Genomic DNA, 17,807 nt, shown 5'->3' with positions numbered 1-17,807 from the left:
TGGACCCGCCCCTGATGATATATTTAGTTAAAAAACTGTTAAGTTTAAGTTTAAGACGGAACTAATCGTCTTTTCCCCAAAAGTGTCAGCAAACAATGGCTTTCGTGCTCGAGGTCGGTGCCAGAACTATTGAGACTGTTCCAGCTGTTAAAAACCTAAGGGTGTACTTTGATAGTTCACTGAACATGGAGAAACAATTGAACGCTATTGCCAAATCCTGTTACTAACCAGATCAGGAAAATCGGCTGTATGCGGCAGTATATAACTGCAGATGCATGCAAGATGTTGGTGCATTCACTTGTTACCTCTCGGTTGGATTATGGTAACGCCCTGCTCTGTGGTATATCTGACAAACTAACTAGGGTCCAGAACACTGCAGCACGGCTAGTTACTCGTACTCGAAAGATAGAGCACATCATAACATTATTCGTTGCAGTGGTTAGCCTGTACGATACAGGTCGCAGTACAAAATTCTGGTGTACACATACAAGGCACTGAATGGAACAGCTCCCCAGTACATACAGGAGCTTGTTATCCTGTATCAGCCGTTACGATCACTGCGGTCGGATTCAGAATCTGTTTTGTGTGTCCCAAAATCTCGTACTGTGTCCTACGGAAACAGATGCTTTGGGAGGGTTTCGGCTACGTTGCGTAATAGCTTACCATATTAGAAAGTCAAATACCCTGGCCAAGTTCAGGAGGGACATCAAAACTCACCTTTTCATTTCTGCATTTTAGAATCCTTGCAAAGACGTCATGTAAATACCACCCTTTTATTTGTTCAATTAGTCTCGGACTACACTCCCTGGACCCGTGAAGCAGTGAACCTGAATCTTCTGGTCACTGCACACTCGATGTTCCAGAAGATCCAAGCATCTCATGTAGACCTCTAGGCCTGTAGAGTCGGTCCGGGTTCCCCGTATGTGGAGCACCAGCGCTTTGCCTTGGTCCAATAACGTCAGCAAAGCCTTGAGCTGCCGTTCCTGGTAATGCCACTGGTCGTGCTGGTCAACTATGTGGTCGATCCCGATCTCCCCTAATTCAGCAGGTAGGGTCAAGAGCCGTGTGAGGTGCTCAATTTCCTGTGGCGCCGCTATGATCTTAGGGTGGACTCCAACCAATACCCGGAATCCGTCCTGGACCAACTCGCCGATTTCTTCTGCAGAGGGGTAGGTAGGAGGGTCGCAATACACCACCAACCCTCCCGAAACTTGGACGAGATAGTCCCCGGACTCCATGGGCATAGCTTCCTGAACGTCCTTTACGGACGCCTTGGCTCCTGGCCTCAGCCTCCCCTTGGAGCAGCTAGCTGAAGGTGCCGCGGAGGCATGGACAGTCTGGCGTATTGGTTGGGCATAGGTCCCCCCTTAGACTGTCCATAGTGGCTGGCGATCACGGTCAGACACCTCCAGTGTACGAGGATCGCTGGTGAGTTGATTAGGGACAGGCAGAAACGGTTCGGCACCGTGATGTGCAGTACCTTACACATCTCCTCAATGGCATTTTCCTGGATCGCGGTGATCTGCAAGCCCAGGCGGATGAGGTTGTGGCCATCGATATGATCACACGATTCCTGTAATGTGTCGCGTGGACCAAGCATACACTGTGCCATAACGGCGAGGCAAGTGTACCGGGTGTTCGCCAGGTCCTCGTCCAGATCTCCCCGTCTTAAGGGATCTGACGTCCGTGATTTGTCCGCGAAGATGGCCGGGACATGATCTTCGATTAGATGGAGATTCGGATAGGTCGTTTCCTTCCCGCATCCAGAGATCGTACAGCCCTGAATCCGCCGACACTCTACTTTGGCGTGCCTCTCCGTTTTGGCCTGGGATTGGTTCAGGGCTTGTTCCCGGGCCTCCGGGACTGATCTTGCACACTGGAGTTCCCGAAGGTCCGGGATCCCCTGAAATCCGTGGCGTCTTCTTCCATCCATGTCCGAGGACAGTTCTTCCTCTCTCTGGATTGAGGGGCTTCTGGCTCGGCACGACCTCTAGAGCTGCCATACACCTGCGTGGTGATTGCCCGAAGCGGAGATGGCAGGCGACGACCTGCCCTAGACTACCCGCCAGTGGCCAGAGGGTGACCTCGGCTGGGGGATCTTCCTACCCTGTTTTCCCCTCCTATCCGCCTCCTATTCGGTCCTCGGCGAGTTCTTCTTTCCCTGGGTCCATATGGCACCAGGGTTTCCGGCAAGGAGAGGACCTGGATGAGCAGTCTAATCCTCGGCTCCGGACTCAGATGACAGAGCGGTGCCGGACTCAGATGAGGCGATTCTGCACTAGCTTCTGTGCTATCGCCCGCTCAGTGGGAGATTTCGATTGTCGTTTCCCTACAAAACATCGTACAGCATCCATAAGGGTTCGATTATACCGTTCGACCTGCCCGTTTGAGGATGGTTGATACGGAGTCGTCCTTGACTTATAGATCCGAAACGACAGTGCCCGACTCTACAAATGTTAACCTGCCGTAACCCTGGACTCCCGTCTACGGGTCCAATGGAACATACCTGCACTGTTACCGGGAACTCATCTTCGGTCCCTCCCGGGTCCCACACATGGGTTCGTGATACCCCAGGCTCCTGCACGGTTTCCAGGTGGGCCACCTTTGAGATTGGCACCACATTGTCCACATTCTCAATGAACTCTGCCACTGATCATGTGCTTTCTGGCAATACCGGCATCCCCCACAGGGAAGCTCCCCTGGCTGGACGCCGTGTATGTTATGACTGGTCTCTGTCCTATTTTCCATTCTTGACAGAGCGTCAGCGTTGGTAGGGAAGGTACCCTTGCGGTGTTCCAACGTCATATTGTACTGACTCAACTCCTCCATCCATCGTGATATCTGTCTTTGCGGCTCTTTGAATCGTAGTAGCCAGGTCAGACTATTATGATCTGTCTTAATCCTAAAGGGTTTCTCCAGAAGCTAGTGGCGGAATTGTCTGGTGAGTCGCACGCGTAGTGCAGTAGCGCCTCTGTCCTTGATTTAAAGCATAACTCGCTTCTGCTCTGGAGATAAACTCGCATAGGCTATCACCTTTTCCTGACCCCCCTGGATTTGGATCAATTCGCCTCCAATCGCTCGATCGGAGGCGTCAGTGTCCAAAATGAATTCCTCGTTTTGGTTTGGCAGGGACAGCACCGGGGGCTACACACATTTCCGTTTTAATTCATCAAACGACTCCTGCTGTTCCTCCCCCCTCACAAAGTACCTCTTTCCGGTAACGTTATAAAGGGGTAGGGCGGTATTGGCGAAGTCTTTAATGAACGCCTAATGATAATTTGCAAGCCCCAGGAACCGCTCAACATCTTTTGAGCATTTCGGTACTGGCCAGTTCTGAACAGTCTCGATGTCACCCTTGGACATTTCTAAGGTGTCAGTGCTAACCAGCCTTCCCAGGAATTCTACTTTTTCCTGGTAAAAACCACATTTCTGAGGCCATACTGACGAAATCTTAACAACACTTCGGTCAAGTTCGCCAGGTGGTCCTCGAAACTCCTGCCAAGCACGACAATATCAAAACGAGGTTAATAACCCAGGAAAACGTCCATAAGGCATTTTCACAAACTCGAACAGACCGTATTTTGTTATGAACGCTGTTTTTCTACGATCGCCTTGGTCCAAGCTCACCTGCCAATAACCCCAGATTGCATCTTATTTAGAAAACCACCTGTTTCCAGATAGTGTATCTACGCAATCTTCGACCAACGGAAAGGGGTACACGTCCTTCACCGTGATGTTGTTGAGAGCCCTGTAATCAATACAGAATCTTACGGACCCGTCCCGTTTTCGCACCAGGACGGGAGCCGAGGCACACTCAGATACGGAAGGTTCGATCACCCCTGCCTCCAACATTTTATTGAGCTCTCCCTCTTCCTCCCTGGCGAAATGGATAGGGATACGCCTCATTCTCTGTTTAAGTGGAGATGCATCCCTGGTGTCGATCTTATGCTCAATTTCGCTGAAAGAACCAAGATCATACACGTGGGAAGCAAAAGCATCAGGGAAGCTACAGATGACTTCCGTCAACTAACTGCACTCCTCTTCCGATGAATTGCCTTTGGACGCCTCCAGCATATCTACTAAATGTTCCGGAATATCCTCTTTTTCCAGAGAACATGTGGCTGCTTTTGACCCTTCCTTTGTTGTCCTGCCCAACTCTGGGCTAACATCTGTGAGTTTATCCGCTTCTATAGCGGCCCCACAGCTTGACCTTTTTTCATAACCATGAAATTATCAGTCACGTTCACTACACAGATGCGTGGTTGATCCCCGCTTAGATGAACCGTCCTTGGGATCATCAGTTTGGGACTTTCATCGGCTTCGATGAAATAATAGGGTAATGGTTTATCGAGGTGACATTTTACTCTCGCCACAGAGTTGGGTGGAATGACGCGCCTCTTGACTACTGTCCCTACATACCCTTGGTGTGGAATCAAGATTCCCGACACGAAGTGGTATGGTACTCCCCCCTATGGTAAGAAGGTGATTCTTCATTTCCAACTTCACTCCTTGCCGGACCAGGAAGTCAAACCCAAGTAACATACTTTATCGGAGCCACATTCAGTATTTCTTTGGAGGCCATAGAACCGACCTTTAGGTCCACTGGGCCTACCTTTTGCCCTGACATTGACATATCCCTGCCAGCTTTAAGAAATTTCATCTTACACAGGGTTGGTGGTCTAGGCTGCAAGTTTTGGAACACCTTATCGGAAATTGTTGTCGATTCCGCTGCAGTGTCAATAACCGCATCTACCAGTGTATCCGCCACATGGATTGTTATATGATACAGGGAGTTGGACTTGACCTGATTGATAACCATAACCTCAGACTCGACTGCGGTCTGGTTATTATCTGCCCTGTCCGAGTTCCCACCCTCCTCCCCCATGCTCAATTGTGAACATGTTAAACCCTCTAGGGACCGACCGACAGTTAATACTGGGTCGAAACACTGGCCGGCGTTTCCAAACCCTTGGGGTTTGACTGGAGAATTCCCCTGGAACTGGACCTGTTTATGGAGTTGGGGGCAATCTCTCTTGAAATGGCCCGTTTTTCCGCATTAGAAGCACCCCCCATTGGAAGAGCTATTACAGCTGAAACTGTTGCCTCTGGGAGAATTAATCCGGCTCCAATTGTTTCCCCCGGGTGAATTACTCCGGCTTCTGGACTGCGTCCTTAGTTGGGCTAGCAAATCATCCATCCTGGCGTTCATCTGGGTGAACTGGGAATCCGACTTGGCGGATGCTTTTTGGGATTGGGTACCCAAAGCCTTCATGTTCTCCTCCAGGGCTGCCACTCTGTTCTCCAGGCTATTCCCATTTCTAAGTTTAGATTGTGGCTGACATCGGTCTTGACCATCCCGCCTGCCCGCCCCTCCAGGGGTACCATACCGTTTTACCTCTCATACATCCTCTATGCCTTCCTCCGAGGACGACCCGGCTGAATCACTCCTGTACCGACTTCTAGTCTCGTACGCCTTCGTCGAGTCCGTCCTGGACTTTGGTGCAGATTTTGATATGGATTATCCCGCCTTCGGGAATCATCTCCAGAGCCATCTGACTCGTTATGATTGTATCTGTGGGGTCGGTCGCGGCGTCCTTGGTGGCGATCTTGCGGTGGAACGCCCTCGCCTTCAATCATTGTGGTCATTCTGGTAAGCATCTGGTCGGTCAGCACCCCTCCTGGGTAACTGGTATTTCACTTAATTATCTAGGAATCCGGACATCCTGACCACAAACTCTTGGTCCGTCTCTTTCCTATCCCCCTTGAGTACCCGTCTTGGGGTGTCCCGCCTTGGTGACGCATTTCTCGGGGGACCATGTGTTGGGTAACCCCTTACTGGAGAATCCCGTGCTGGGGAAACGTCCCGGGGCGAAACCTGCCGGCGCATACATGGAGCATGTCCCGGGGAGACACGTCTGGGTGACCTTTGCCTTGTATCATCGTCCATGATTATTTTCAAGGGACCCGCCCCCCCCCCCCCCCCCCCCCCCTTAAGGCTCCCGGGTTTGAGGACCTTCTAGATGATGCACCGCCCGTGGCATCATCGCCATATTTTATGGCGTTCGAATATCCCTCAAAATAGGGTTAGGTTCGAAGTCGATGAGACGGCACAGCTCTGGAGTAATGCATAATCTCTGAATATGGCCTATGTTACTCATCGAGATGTTGCCCTCCTGTCGCCTAAATGCCGCGATATTTTGGGATACCATTTTCCCTACATGCGATAGGTACTGCCGTAATTCCGACTCCTTGGCGAAATTAATTTTAATCTCATGGGTCATGGTGGCTGGTGTGGGAGATTAGGGGAAATCAACAACAAACACCAATTTGTGGGGATTTTTTTTTAACAATAAACAACTTTGCTTGTTGTGGGGTTGGGGAAAGGATACTAACTCACTCCTACAAACAGCTTTGCCTGTAGATTTGGAGAACAGTTTATGATCCCAATGCCCCACCCCATAATACAATGAAACGAAAGTAAATGAAAAATTAAATAACAAGGAATTAAGTACCACTGTCCGGGTACCCAGCTGCCACTAAACAATACAATCCTAAAAATAAACAAGTCTAAACAAAAAACACCTAACCTTGGATGTATTTGAAAGTTAAATTAAAATAAATTTAAGTAACAGTAAATAGAAAATACACAACCCGTTAGTGTATTAAAATTACAAAGCTAACCTGATTGTTAAAACTAAATTCAAACTTAATTTAATCAAAGACACAACCCGTGAGTGTCCCATACGCCTATATAATACTAATAAAGAAAGAAAGACAAAAATAAATAAATCAAATTGAAATTCCTGCAGAAACTATCTAAAATTACTCTAACAATTTCCTAAATTGTGTAAACATCAACACATGTCCGAGACCGGATGTTGATGTGGGGTCCCAACAGTGACGTCACCACGTACGGATGACCCCTGCGGTCAAAATGGTGACCCCACTTCAAAATCGCACACGCTTCGGGAGAATAATAATTAGAATGTAATATTAAATAATTTTAGTCTGCACAAAACTCGATAAAAAGAGTGTTTTCCAGTGCTCACCTTCCAACTTTGAAAGGTAAATTACCGGAAAACCACTCCAACACGCTACTCAGTGCACGGCAGGGTTATCGTCAAACCCCATGTATACTCGAGCATCACCCGCTCCAGAATATCCTCGTCGCCAATATGGTAAAAACAACCATAACAACTGCTATTGATAAACATGTCCCACAAAAGCTCTCTAGGTCTAAATTCACCAACCACTGGGCCAATAACCACATAAACAGGTAATCAAGACAAAAGCGCGGAGCGTATAATAAAGCTGTCAAAAGCAAGTCACCTGAAGACTGGGACCGATAGAGAAACATCAAAAGCAAGATGCAAAAGGAACTAGGAAAGCTCATAGCTCATATTTGTATACTGTGGTTAGTCCGGAAGCTAAACGAAACCTAAAAAAATCTGGAGCTACGTCAAAAGTAAAAAAGTAGACTCTTCCAACATTCCTCCTATTAGAGATCCTTCTGACGGCATCACCTATTCTGAACCTACAAAAAAGCCCAATTCTGAACAATCAATTTCATTCGGTCTATACTCTGGAAGACAAATTCAACATCCCAAAACTTCCTGAAAGCAAATATAAATATCAAAGTTAGTGAACCAGGTGTCCTTAGCTCCTGAAGCGTCTAGAAATACACAAGGCATCTGGTCCTGATAGCATTCCATCCAGAATACTAAAGAGCTTGCTGCAGAAGTTACACCAGCACTGACAAAACTCTTCCAAATATCATTAGACTCTGGATCAGTCCCGCAAGATTGGCGCGAGGCACACATTGTTTTTACAATATACATTATATGCCAACGCCATTAAAACATTTCAAAGAATAATGAAATTAATGGAAACAATTTACCTGTACATGCACTTTTAAAGTACCCGTGTATTCACTATTCTATATTAACCAATAGTATAAACAACAAGAGTACAAAAACTGTATTTCCCAGCGACATAGGCACTGGCCGATGTTGATTTACAATCAACTTGATTAATAAACACAATTACACAATATTGTACAGCTCACACACAAACATATAACTCCTAACCTATAAATCGCAATATAATAACCCCATTTAAATTTTTTTAAATACACGTTTGCTTCTTGTTACCCTGTCGCCTGAATGACACGTATAGGTAACAACCCAGACCATTTGCACGTGCAAATACCACCTATAGCGCCACCTATTGGCGTTTCTCATATCAAAGAGAAAATAATTACATCCTAATTCCTACCGTCAACCGGTGTAAATTATATTTATTGGGAATAATGTAAGAAAATGTGTCAAATCTCCAGAATAATGCCATATATTTCCACTGAATAAATCATACCTGAGCACAAAGCTTATAAGGCTGGCTGAGGTTGGAAAAAAGCATGCAAAGCAAATGAGATTTTACCTGTACACCATTCAAAACACTACAGGTTCTCACTCAGGTTATCTGGCTTGACTTGAATCATTAATAGCCTTGTTAGCTTCATGAATTACTGTAATATATCCAATGACAACACAAGAAAGCATTCTTGAGAATAATCAAGATTCTCGATAATAGTGAAAAAACAGATACTTCAGGAATGCATGTACAGGTAAGTTTTTTCATGAATTATATAATATTCAATGTAATTTTGTTCCACTGAAATTCTGACTTCAAAAGTTGAAAAGGGTGTGTCTACCTTTGACCAATGAACTCAATTACAAGAATTCTGGTAAGCCTCGTCATGACTTCACAAAACGATAGCACTGGGTTTGAGGGACCGCAGAACCAGATGATTTTCCATCGACGATAGTGTTAACGTTTAACACTGTCCTGGTTAAATGGGGTTATAAATAGGTTCATATCAGAGATGACACCACAGTCCCTCCTCGGGAAATCCTCCTTCAGCAATCTATAATGTACCATCAGTAACAGTCTGAGAACTCTGTGTTGTTCTGTGTCCATTTGGCCATCTAACGACAATACGCCCATATCCTCCCTGGTCCATGGGCCCCCTCCACGCTCTATATGGGTGTATATTTCCATCATAGTATCCTCATGCAGATAATTTCCCCTCTAAATTCTGCCAAAACACCTCCATGATTAGATTCACAACCAGAAATATGCTGGTGGGTCCCATCATCTGGTTTCCAGGGACGCTTGAATGGTGTAAAACGTCATATTCTGCATCTTTCCATAGGGACCGCAGAACCAAATGATTTTCCATAGACGATAGTGTTAACGTTTACCACTGTCCTGGTTAAATGGGGTTATCCACACTGGTTTACCTGCCCTCATTTTGAAGAATATCATCTCACACAACTGTAAATAAAATATATAAAAAATCTTGCCAATTTGAACTTTTGTATATGGGAGCCGCCATCTTGTATTGAATGCGGCACTAAAAATCGACCAAAATTTACAACAAATCACACACTTAATAAACTCACCCAGACAAAAGCAGACTTGAAAAAAAATAAAAAAGTATATTACATCTATATATATTGCTTAACCCACACATAAAACTTTTGAAACTTCTGCCACCTAAATATCCAACCAGCAGGACCCGAGGCATTCACCTTCCTATTAAATCTTCTGCCCAAAAGGGAAAACCCACAATCTATTTTTGATTTGGTTCCGTTGACCAGACTTTATGTTCGGCGTAGCTTGCGCAGACAGCAAGAGTCTGGTTGAACGAGACTATAAATTGAGCTGTTGATTATTGACATAAACTTTGTGATTTTTGCTGAATAGTTGTACTGATTTCGACGATCTATTTTTATCCTGATATACATTGGAAAAGGAACATTTACTTTCATTTGGTATTACCGAACTGATTTCACTTATATTCGTAAAAAATAATTTGGCTTTTTTTTTTCTCGTGTAGAGTTTCGTGATCATGATGTTAGATACTTATTGATATTCATTATTGTACATTTTTTGTATTACCATTGCTCTTTATTTATGTTTATGTGTTTGGGTTGTGACATAGTGAACATGTGGAACTTGGCTACTTAGGAAACACGTATGTAATGATATTGATTCGATTTCCGGCATCGGGAAATATCACCTACTCGGGTTAATAAATCGTCGTATTCACCTAAAAATAGGTCAATAATTGTTGTATTATATGACATTTTTATAAACTTAACCATGTGTAGCACCAATCCGTACTTAGCACATATTCGCCATGATTATGGCACATGCAATGAAATTCTAACTACACAGAATATGTGACCTTATATGAGCTGTTAATAAGATCAAAAACACCATACTGCGTAATGTGAGTAAATAGGAGAAAACTCAATCAAACAAATTAAGCATTTATTTAATTCAACAAAAATTGTATGCAGTGAAAGTAAACTTTCAAGGTTAAAAATACAGTACCGTGTAACAATAACGCTCGAGTTATTTCGTTGCAGCATCAAACATTTTGTTGCATTCAGTAAATTCAGCGCCATGCACTATATCCATGTTACAACCGACACTCGAAAGGTATCGGTTGATACCATGCCGGATACTAAAGAGAGAACTGTGTACGTTGATATTTCTCACCGTCTTTCCTACTTATTTCCAAATAAAACTTTCGAAGAACATTGCAGAGTTCGAGCGCCTGCATGTCAACAAAGTCCGTGTCTATTGCTTTTACTTTCAAATATTCACGCAATACACAAACGGACGTGTCGGTAGCTTTAACAGTGTTTTACTATCCTTTTGAACCAATATAGTTTTAAGATGGTCATCGGAAACGGTTCCAAATCTTGACAAGTCGGGTTTGTTTACACTGTCGTCTGCCATTTTCTCTCCAGTGAGGCAACGACAATCCGTGCTTCTGATTGGTCGAAAATTGCAGCACAGGTTACTGGATTGTAATATGTGAATTGTGAATACCGTCCTCGCCTTATGTTCCTCTGCAATCTCAATCAGATGGTAACCACTTTTCATGTCAAGCACAGTGAAGTAACTATTTCCTGCCAAATAATCCAAAATGTCGTCGATCCTTGGTAATGCGTATGCATCTTTAATAGTCCTTCCATTCAACTGGCGAAAGTCTACACACATCCTTAATGCACCATTTTTCTTGCGCACTAGCACTACATGTGACGACCATGGACAGTGTGACGACTTAATAACTTCTGCTGCTAGTAATTGTTGCAAATGATCTCGTACCTCCTGATGCATGCGAGGAGGGATCCGTCAGTACCTCTGTTTGAATGGCACACTTATGGTTGAGTCTATCCTATGAGTCCCATCACTGAAGTGTATCCTTGTATATATAGGGTACGACTGTGGGGGTAATGTTCAAGTCTTCTGGTACTGATGATATGGACATTGGTTGTATCAGAGCACAAACTGCTGGTATGGTAATTCTTTATCCAAGTAGCCATCGACAATTACCTCCGTATTAGCAAAAGCTAATCTCCCCTTATTTCTCCGTATCTTCCGATCTCAGAGCTCTATGCACCGGAAAGCCATATACCAAGGTTGAGTCAACTTCGCTGTCTGTAAAAAAGTTGCTCCATGAAATGCTTTAGCACCATTCATATATGTAGATATGATTTTGATTACCAGGAGTATGGGTACAGCATGATTGTAATGACTAGGTGGTACCACAAGAAATAATCATGTAACCTCAATACAGCTATTCAGCATGGGTATATCCAGCTCCAATTGGATCATTCCATCATAAGGAAGCATCTCTCCATCAGCACATTCCACTTTCAGAACCGTCTGTAGTGATTGAATATGTGCAACATGTTCCTCACAAAACGTCCTATCTATCGTTAATACTGTAGTTCCTGTATCAAGTAAAGCTCTTGCTGATATCCCCTCAATTACAAGACCAATTTCGTTGACTTGACCAACTACGTCTGGTGCTGCAGGGCGCTTCTGTAAAAGACCTAGCCCTTGCCCATTCCGTAAGGTCTGTTGGAGTTTAAAGTTGGTTTCTGTTTATGGTCCAATATCACTCTACATCCAATCTGGAAATGACCAGGTTATCCACATCTGTAGCAAGTTAGTTCCTCTCTATCACCAGGTTTCTGTTCCTCATCTTCTGCATGATGATGTTGCTGATGTGCTGTGGAATCTCGATGATAATTTCCTCCCCGTCTCGAAGGATTACGTCTGTCAAAACCACGTCGTGTAGAGTGTTGTTGTTGTCGTTCTTGTTGTTGCTGCTGCTGCTGTTGTTATTGCTGCCATTCCACCATAGACTGCAACGTCGCTTTCATTCTATGCACTGTGCCATGCACATCACTCTCTTCTTTAACATCAACAGCTGCCTTGGTCATCACCTTGGTTTCCGTTTTCCTCTGTTTCCTGTCTTGCTCAAACCTTCTTACAGCTTTCAGTAATTCGTCATAGTCGGTGTGCTTTTCAAATAAATGACCTGTGACATCTTTCATTGACTGTTGAAGTCCACTCCAGAAAATTGTTCGTAATGTCTGACCTCCGTCATCTGTCACTGACGATGTTCCAATGCTCAAGGCTTCATCACACAGTTTCTGTAACCTCACACTCCATGTAGCTACATCCTCTCCAGTTTACTGGGTTGCGTTGTAAAACTTCTTTAACAGGAAATTATTTGGCTGTACAATAGTGTAAACTGCATCCAGTTTCTGCAAAATCTCTTGTACTGATGCATCAGCTCCAATCTTCTTTGTCCTTATCTTCAAAGCTGATCCCTTCAAAGAAGTCCCAATAGCTTGGCGGATTGTGGACTGGTTGTGACCTTCACTCTTCAAACACAAAACTTTCTGTCTCCAAATATCATATAATACTCCTTTCCCACCTCCAGATAATAATATTGACAACACTACATTTATATTATATTATTATATAACTGTCATTTTTCCCACACGCTGATTGGTCAAAACACCTCTTATAGGTCTAAAAATATTGGTATGGAGTATCTGAGTCTGGAGAAATCTAAAGGAGGATATGAGAACATCCTGGTGATTACATACCATTTTTACCATTAAACAGTAGCAGTACAAAAAAGGAATCACACAGCTAAGACTACCGCAGATGCGTTTTTCCAACATTTTATCACGCATTACGGAATTCCAAAACGGATCCATACTGACCAAGGGAGGAACTTCGAAAGTAACATCATCAAGGAGCTATGCAACACCACTGGCATGAGCAAGACACACACAACACCATACCACCCAATGTTGGGAATGCTTGGAACGTTGGAGGATGTGCATAGGAAAGACAGCAAGCCTTGTGCATGCTTATAACTGTATACGACAGGAAACAACAGGACAGAGTCCATATGTTTTGATGTTTGGGATAGAGCCAAATTTACCTGTGGATAAAGCGTTTGGTGTCATCAAAGATGGAAACGAGGAGACTATTACAGTTTATGCGGTAAAACTAAAGCAGCGTCTTAAAACAGCCATATACTTGCTAGAGGGCATTCCACGAGAGCAAACGCGAGTCAGAAGACCAACTATGATCGCCGCGTTCGTGGAGCTATATAAGAGGAGGGAGACAGAGTGCTTGTAAAGACTGTTTCATTCGAAGGAAAGCATAAACTGGCAAATTGATGGGATGAAGAAACAATGATGTTCCAGTTTATGTGGTAAGGAAAGAATCCAGAGAAGGACGCAAACGTACTTTACACAGGAATTTGCTTTTTCCTATTGAAATTATTGGGACTTATAACGACACTTCCGCTCAACTAAAACCTGTACCGGCACCAAGATCATCTATTTCTCAGAAAACCACCAACCTATCATGGATACGCTGGATGAGGAGGATGATGAGTCTGCTATTTTAGTTGGATATACAACTGAAACTATACTAGGAGACAAGGATATACCAGAGATGGATGACCCGGGCGACATCGAGGAGTTAATCTCTGACGATGACATAGATGAGGGGGACGCCCCAAAGATGTCAGAAAGTGAAGTGGAAGAACGTAAATTGGACAGGAAATACAAGAACCGGAACCGGAAGACAGGGATTCTTGACGATGACATAGGTGAGGGGTACTACGCCCCAAAGATGTCAAAAAGTGAAGTGGAAGAACCGGCACCGGAAGTCAGCGATTCCCCTTCACATTTTATAGATGAAGGACGCACTAGACTAGTGCGAAACCGGAAAACACCGAGTTGGATGACCAGCGGTGAGTTTGGCATGTCTCAGCAGCAAGGAGACCCAGATTGGATGGTTCAAGCAAATCATCTGCGGGAATTAGGTGCCAGGTTGTAAGATGGGTATTTGTTCAGCGATATGCCGTATTCTGACAACATAGATATATATTGTATTTGTCAAATGATTTATTTTCACGGGTGCAGTAAGATATTATTGACCATTAACATGAGGAGATTTTCATTTTTTGATATGTTACATATATATAAACAAACCTTGTATTTCAGGTTCCAGGTATTGATATTTTTATTTTTATTTCAGATGTTTTAATCGAGGACGATATTTTCTTAGAAGGGGGGAGAATGTGGCAGAGACGACATTTGTGATATCTATATTTATGTTTTATATTATCGTGTTTAGTCTGCACTAAACCAAACAGCACACACAGGTTATACTCTGCCATGTTTTTTGTCGATAAAATAACAAACACTTAAATTGTCGAAAATGAACATTTATTCTAAATGCCAGAAATCGAACATATGTATACATCTTTGTGTTGATTTTTATAATAAGGTGTACAAAGAACCAAAACGGATGGGTCTTGCTTCAAAATAAACGCCACAAACTTGAACTTAAATATTACCATATTTCTGTTCAAGTGCCCCAATGTTTTATTTTAATATTACGGTATATACATATGTTCTGATATAGTAAAAGCGATCTTCATATTATGGTATAGTTATTTCCTTATTTTGGCCTCGTGATTGGTTCTGTTATATGTATGTTTTATCATTGGTCAGTTTTGTAAGTTATCCCGTTGTCACCTGTTGGGTTAGCCAATGGTCAAGGTTTTCTTTGTGTGACCGGTGGTTTTGGCGCGATATTTATCGGAGACTACCTGACGTCTTGACGAAGCAGACAAGACATGACACTGGTTAGAAATTTACTAACTTGCACAAATTAATACTTATAATTCTAAACCATCTGCTTCCATTTATATTGTCAAATTGATAGATACGATCATACTAGTTAATTCTTGATTCGTTATTATATGAACCGTATATATATACTGCGTAATTTTACTTGTATTTTTATATATACGTATTTCTTTGTCTTACACAAATTACGAGTACACGCAAAAACCCCGGATATTTCCGTTCTACTTCAAATGACCCTGTTCCACAAATAGGTACATTTTTCTATTTCAAACTTATAGTAATGTATTGATGAATGTGTTTTATTTTACTCTTTGTCTATTTATTAAGTAACCTCCGTATCAATAAATACTGAGTTGAGATAAGATAAGATTTACATCATATGTTCAATATTACATGTATATAAATATCGGTAAATATAATATAAATCTAGATGTAATATAACTTTTATAATTTATAGAACTATAATCTTACATGTAACATCTTGAAATAACTTCTTGTAAATTCAAAGTGTGCAACATGTATATGTGTGTTATGAATGAGTTGTAGATCCTATACATATATCTGAAATGTAATTGTTATACAATTGCAGAGTTAAATCATTTGTGTCAATGGAATCGGAACTACGCACAATAAATTGGGAAGAACTCTCTCAGTGTTTGTTGATGTTCAATCTACAGAATCAACCACTGCTACAAAACAAACACTATTTGGGAATACAGACCTGAGAGTCGGTCAAAACTTGTCTAAAACAACCGTCTGCTGATTTCAATTAACAAATCGTCAGTTAAGACTTAACGGTCCCGATCGGAATTCAAGACGGACAGAAATGAAAGTCTTGTTTAATCCTAAACAATATGAGCAACATACTTAAACATAAAGCATTAGTTAATCCCATCCGCGATATCCCAGGATTACGCTCACTTACGCTCTCTGCACCCCTGGAATATGTCATAGCAAAACTGACGGCTCAATGTGTGCCACCTTGTTGATGAGACAAGAAGACTGGTTTGATCCTTTGATGTACATCGAAAGAATCTCGCGGTCGCGTAACGGTAAAATTGACTGACTTTTAAGTCGGGTTGTCGTCCCTTTGTAATCTCCAAAGGACAGGTAACAACCTAGCGATTGGTCGGGTTACTTATAATAATAGTCTTTATTTAAACTTGATTACATATTGAGTAAAAGACTCGTCTCCCATATGGTCAAGCATACTAAAAAATGAACAATATATACAATAATGATAAAATAGTACTATGAATAGTTAATTGATAAGATAATTTTACATGTACATTTTAAATCCACTATTATCCCAGAAACAGCTCTAAATGAAACGATGACCCGAGCTTTCCAGCGGTGGGGGAGAGCCCTACCAGCATGGTCAGCCCAGGTTACATTTTAAGTGGCGACGGACCAAATTAACCGTTCACCAACAGATTTATAGAGAGCAATGTCGGCTAGTTGGTTCACTACTCTTTCAGTCAAAGAAGACTTATTATTCGGAAATAATCAAAGAATGCGGCAAGGATGATAGACAGCTTTTTAGACTCACCAAAAACCTAATGGGACAGAAAGGTGAAATTGTCCTACCAGTCTGTAAATTTGAAAAAGACTTAGCAAGCAAGTTCAGTGATTACTTTCTGAATAAAATCAGCTCAATCAGGAAAAATATTGCCGAAGTGAACACCTCCGCTGACATTGACATTCTGTCATGACTGCTGACTTATCATTGGATGGGGAACCATTGGCAAAGCTCTCACCAACAACCCAGGACGGGTTGCGCAACATTATCATGACCTCGCAATCGAAGTCCTGTGAGCTTGATCCACTGCCTACAGACCTATTAAAGCAATGTCTTGAAGCACTGCTCCCTTGATTACCTCAAATCATCAACAAATAATTGGCTGAGTCCAAGGTTCCATTATGTTTCAAGAAGGCATATGTCAGACCATTGTTAAAGAAGCCTGGTTCTTTCTAAGATCTTGGAGAAGGTTGTGTCGGCGTTTAGAGGTTCAAACAGTTTCCATGACAACATGCAATCGGCCTACCGCATGGGACACCCTACTGAGACGGCCCTCCTACATGTACATACTGATATAGCTTCTGCATTAGATAACAAGTGCAGAGTGGTGCCCGTCATGCTTGACTTATCAGCTGCATTTGACGTCATCGACCATGGCATACTTTATAAACGTCTGGAATACTCTTATGGAGTGACTGATACCGCACTATGCTGGATACAGTCTTACCTGAGTGAACGACGACAGTGTGTTGCCATCGGATCTTCCACCACACATGACAAAGTACTAGATTTCGCAGTTCCTCAAGGGTCGGTGTTAGGACTACGAAAATATTGTATGTACTCCAAACCGATTGGAGAGATTTGTCGTTGCCATAGCCTTCGCTTTCATTGCTATACCGATGACACACAAATGTTCATGGTCATCAAACCACAGGACAGTTGGAATACAGTCTCGGAAAGTCTGGAAGCTTGTCTGACAGATATCAGTATTTGGAGGAACGCCAACATGCTTAAGCTTAATCAGGAAAAGACGGAACTAATCGTCTTTTCCCCAAAGTGTCAGCAAACAATGGCTCTCCAGCTCAAGGTCGGTGTCAGAACTATTGAGACTGTTCCAGCTGTTAAACATCTAGGGATATACTTTGATAGTTCACTGAACATGGAGAAACAAGTGAACGCTATTGCCAAATCCTGTTACTACCAGATCAGGAACATCGGTTGTATTCGGCAGTTTTTTA

The 17,807-nt window shown here is 42.9% G+C and overlaps 1 protein-coding gene across 1 annotated transcript; it reads right to left on the bottom strand.

The window, feature by feature from the left end:
* Positions 1 to 785: 785 nt before the first annotated feature.
* On the bottom strand, positions 786 to 1,244 carry LOC110440249. The gene has a single exon (XM_021483198.1). The coding sequence runs from the start codon at positions 1,242 to 1,244 to the stop codon at positions 786 to 788; it is 459 nt and encodes a 152-aa protein (XP_021338873.1).
* Positions 1,245 to 17,807: the final 16,563 nt, after the last annotated feature.

The sequence above is a fragment of the Mizuhopecten yessoensis genome, unplaced genomic scaffold (genome assembly GCF_002113885.1).
Source record: "Mizuhopecten yessoensis strain PY_sf001 unplaced genomic scaffold, ASM211388v2 scaffold11175, whole genome shotgun sequence".
NCBI lineage: Eukaryota > Metazoa > Mollusca > Bivalvia > Pectinida > Pectinidae > Mizuhopecten > Mizuhopecten yessoensis.
This window is presented reverse-complemented; position numbering and strand designations above follow the sequence as displayed.

Coding starts and splice junctions, on each gene's coding strand:
- LOC110440249 (XM_021483198.1), bottom strand. CDS start 1,244: ATGCCCATGGAGTCCGGGGACTATCTCGTCCAAGTTTCGGGAGGGTTG.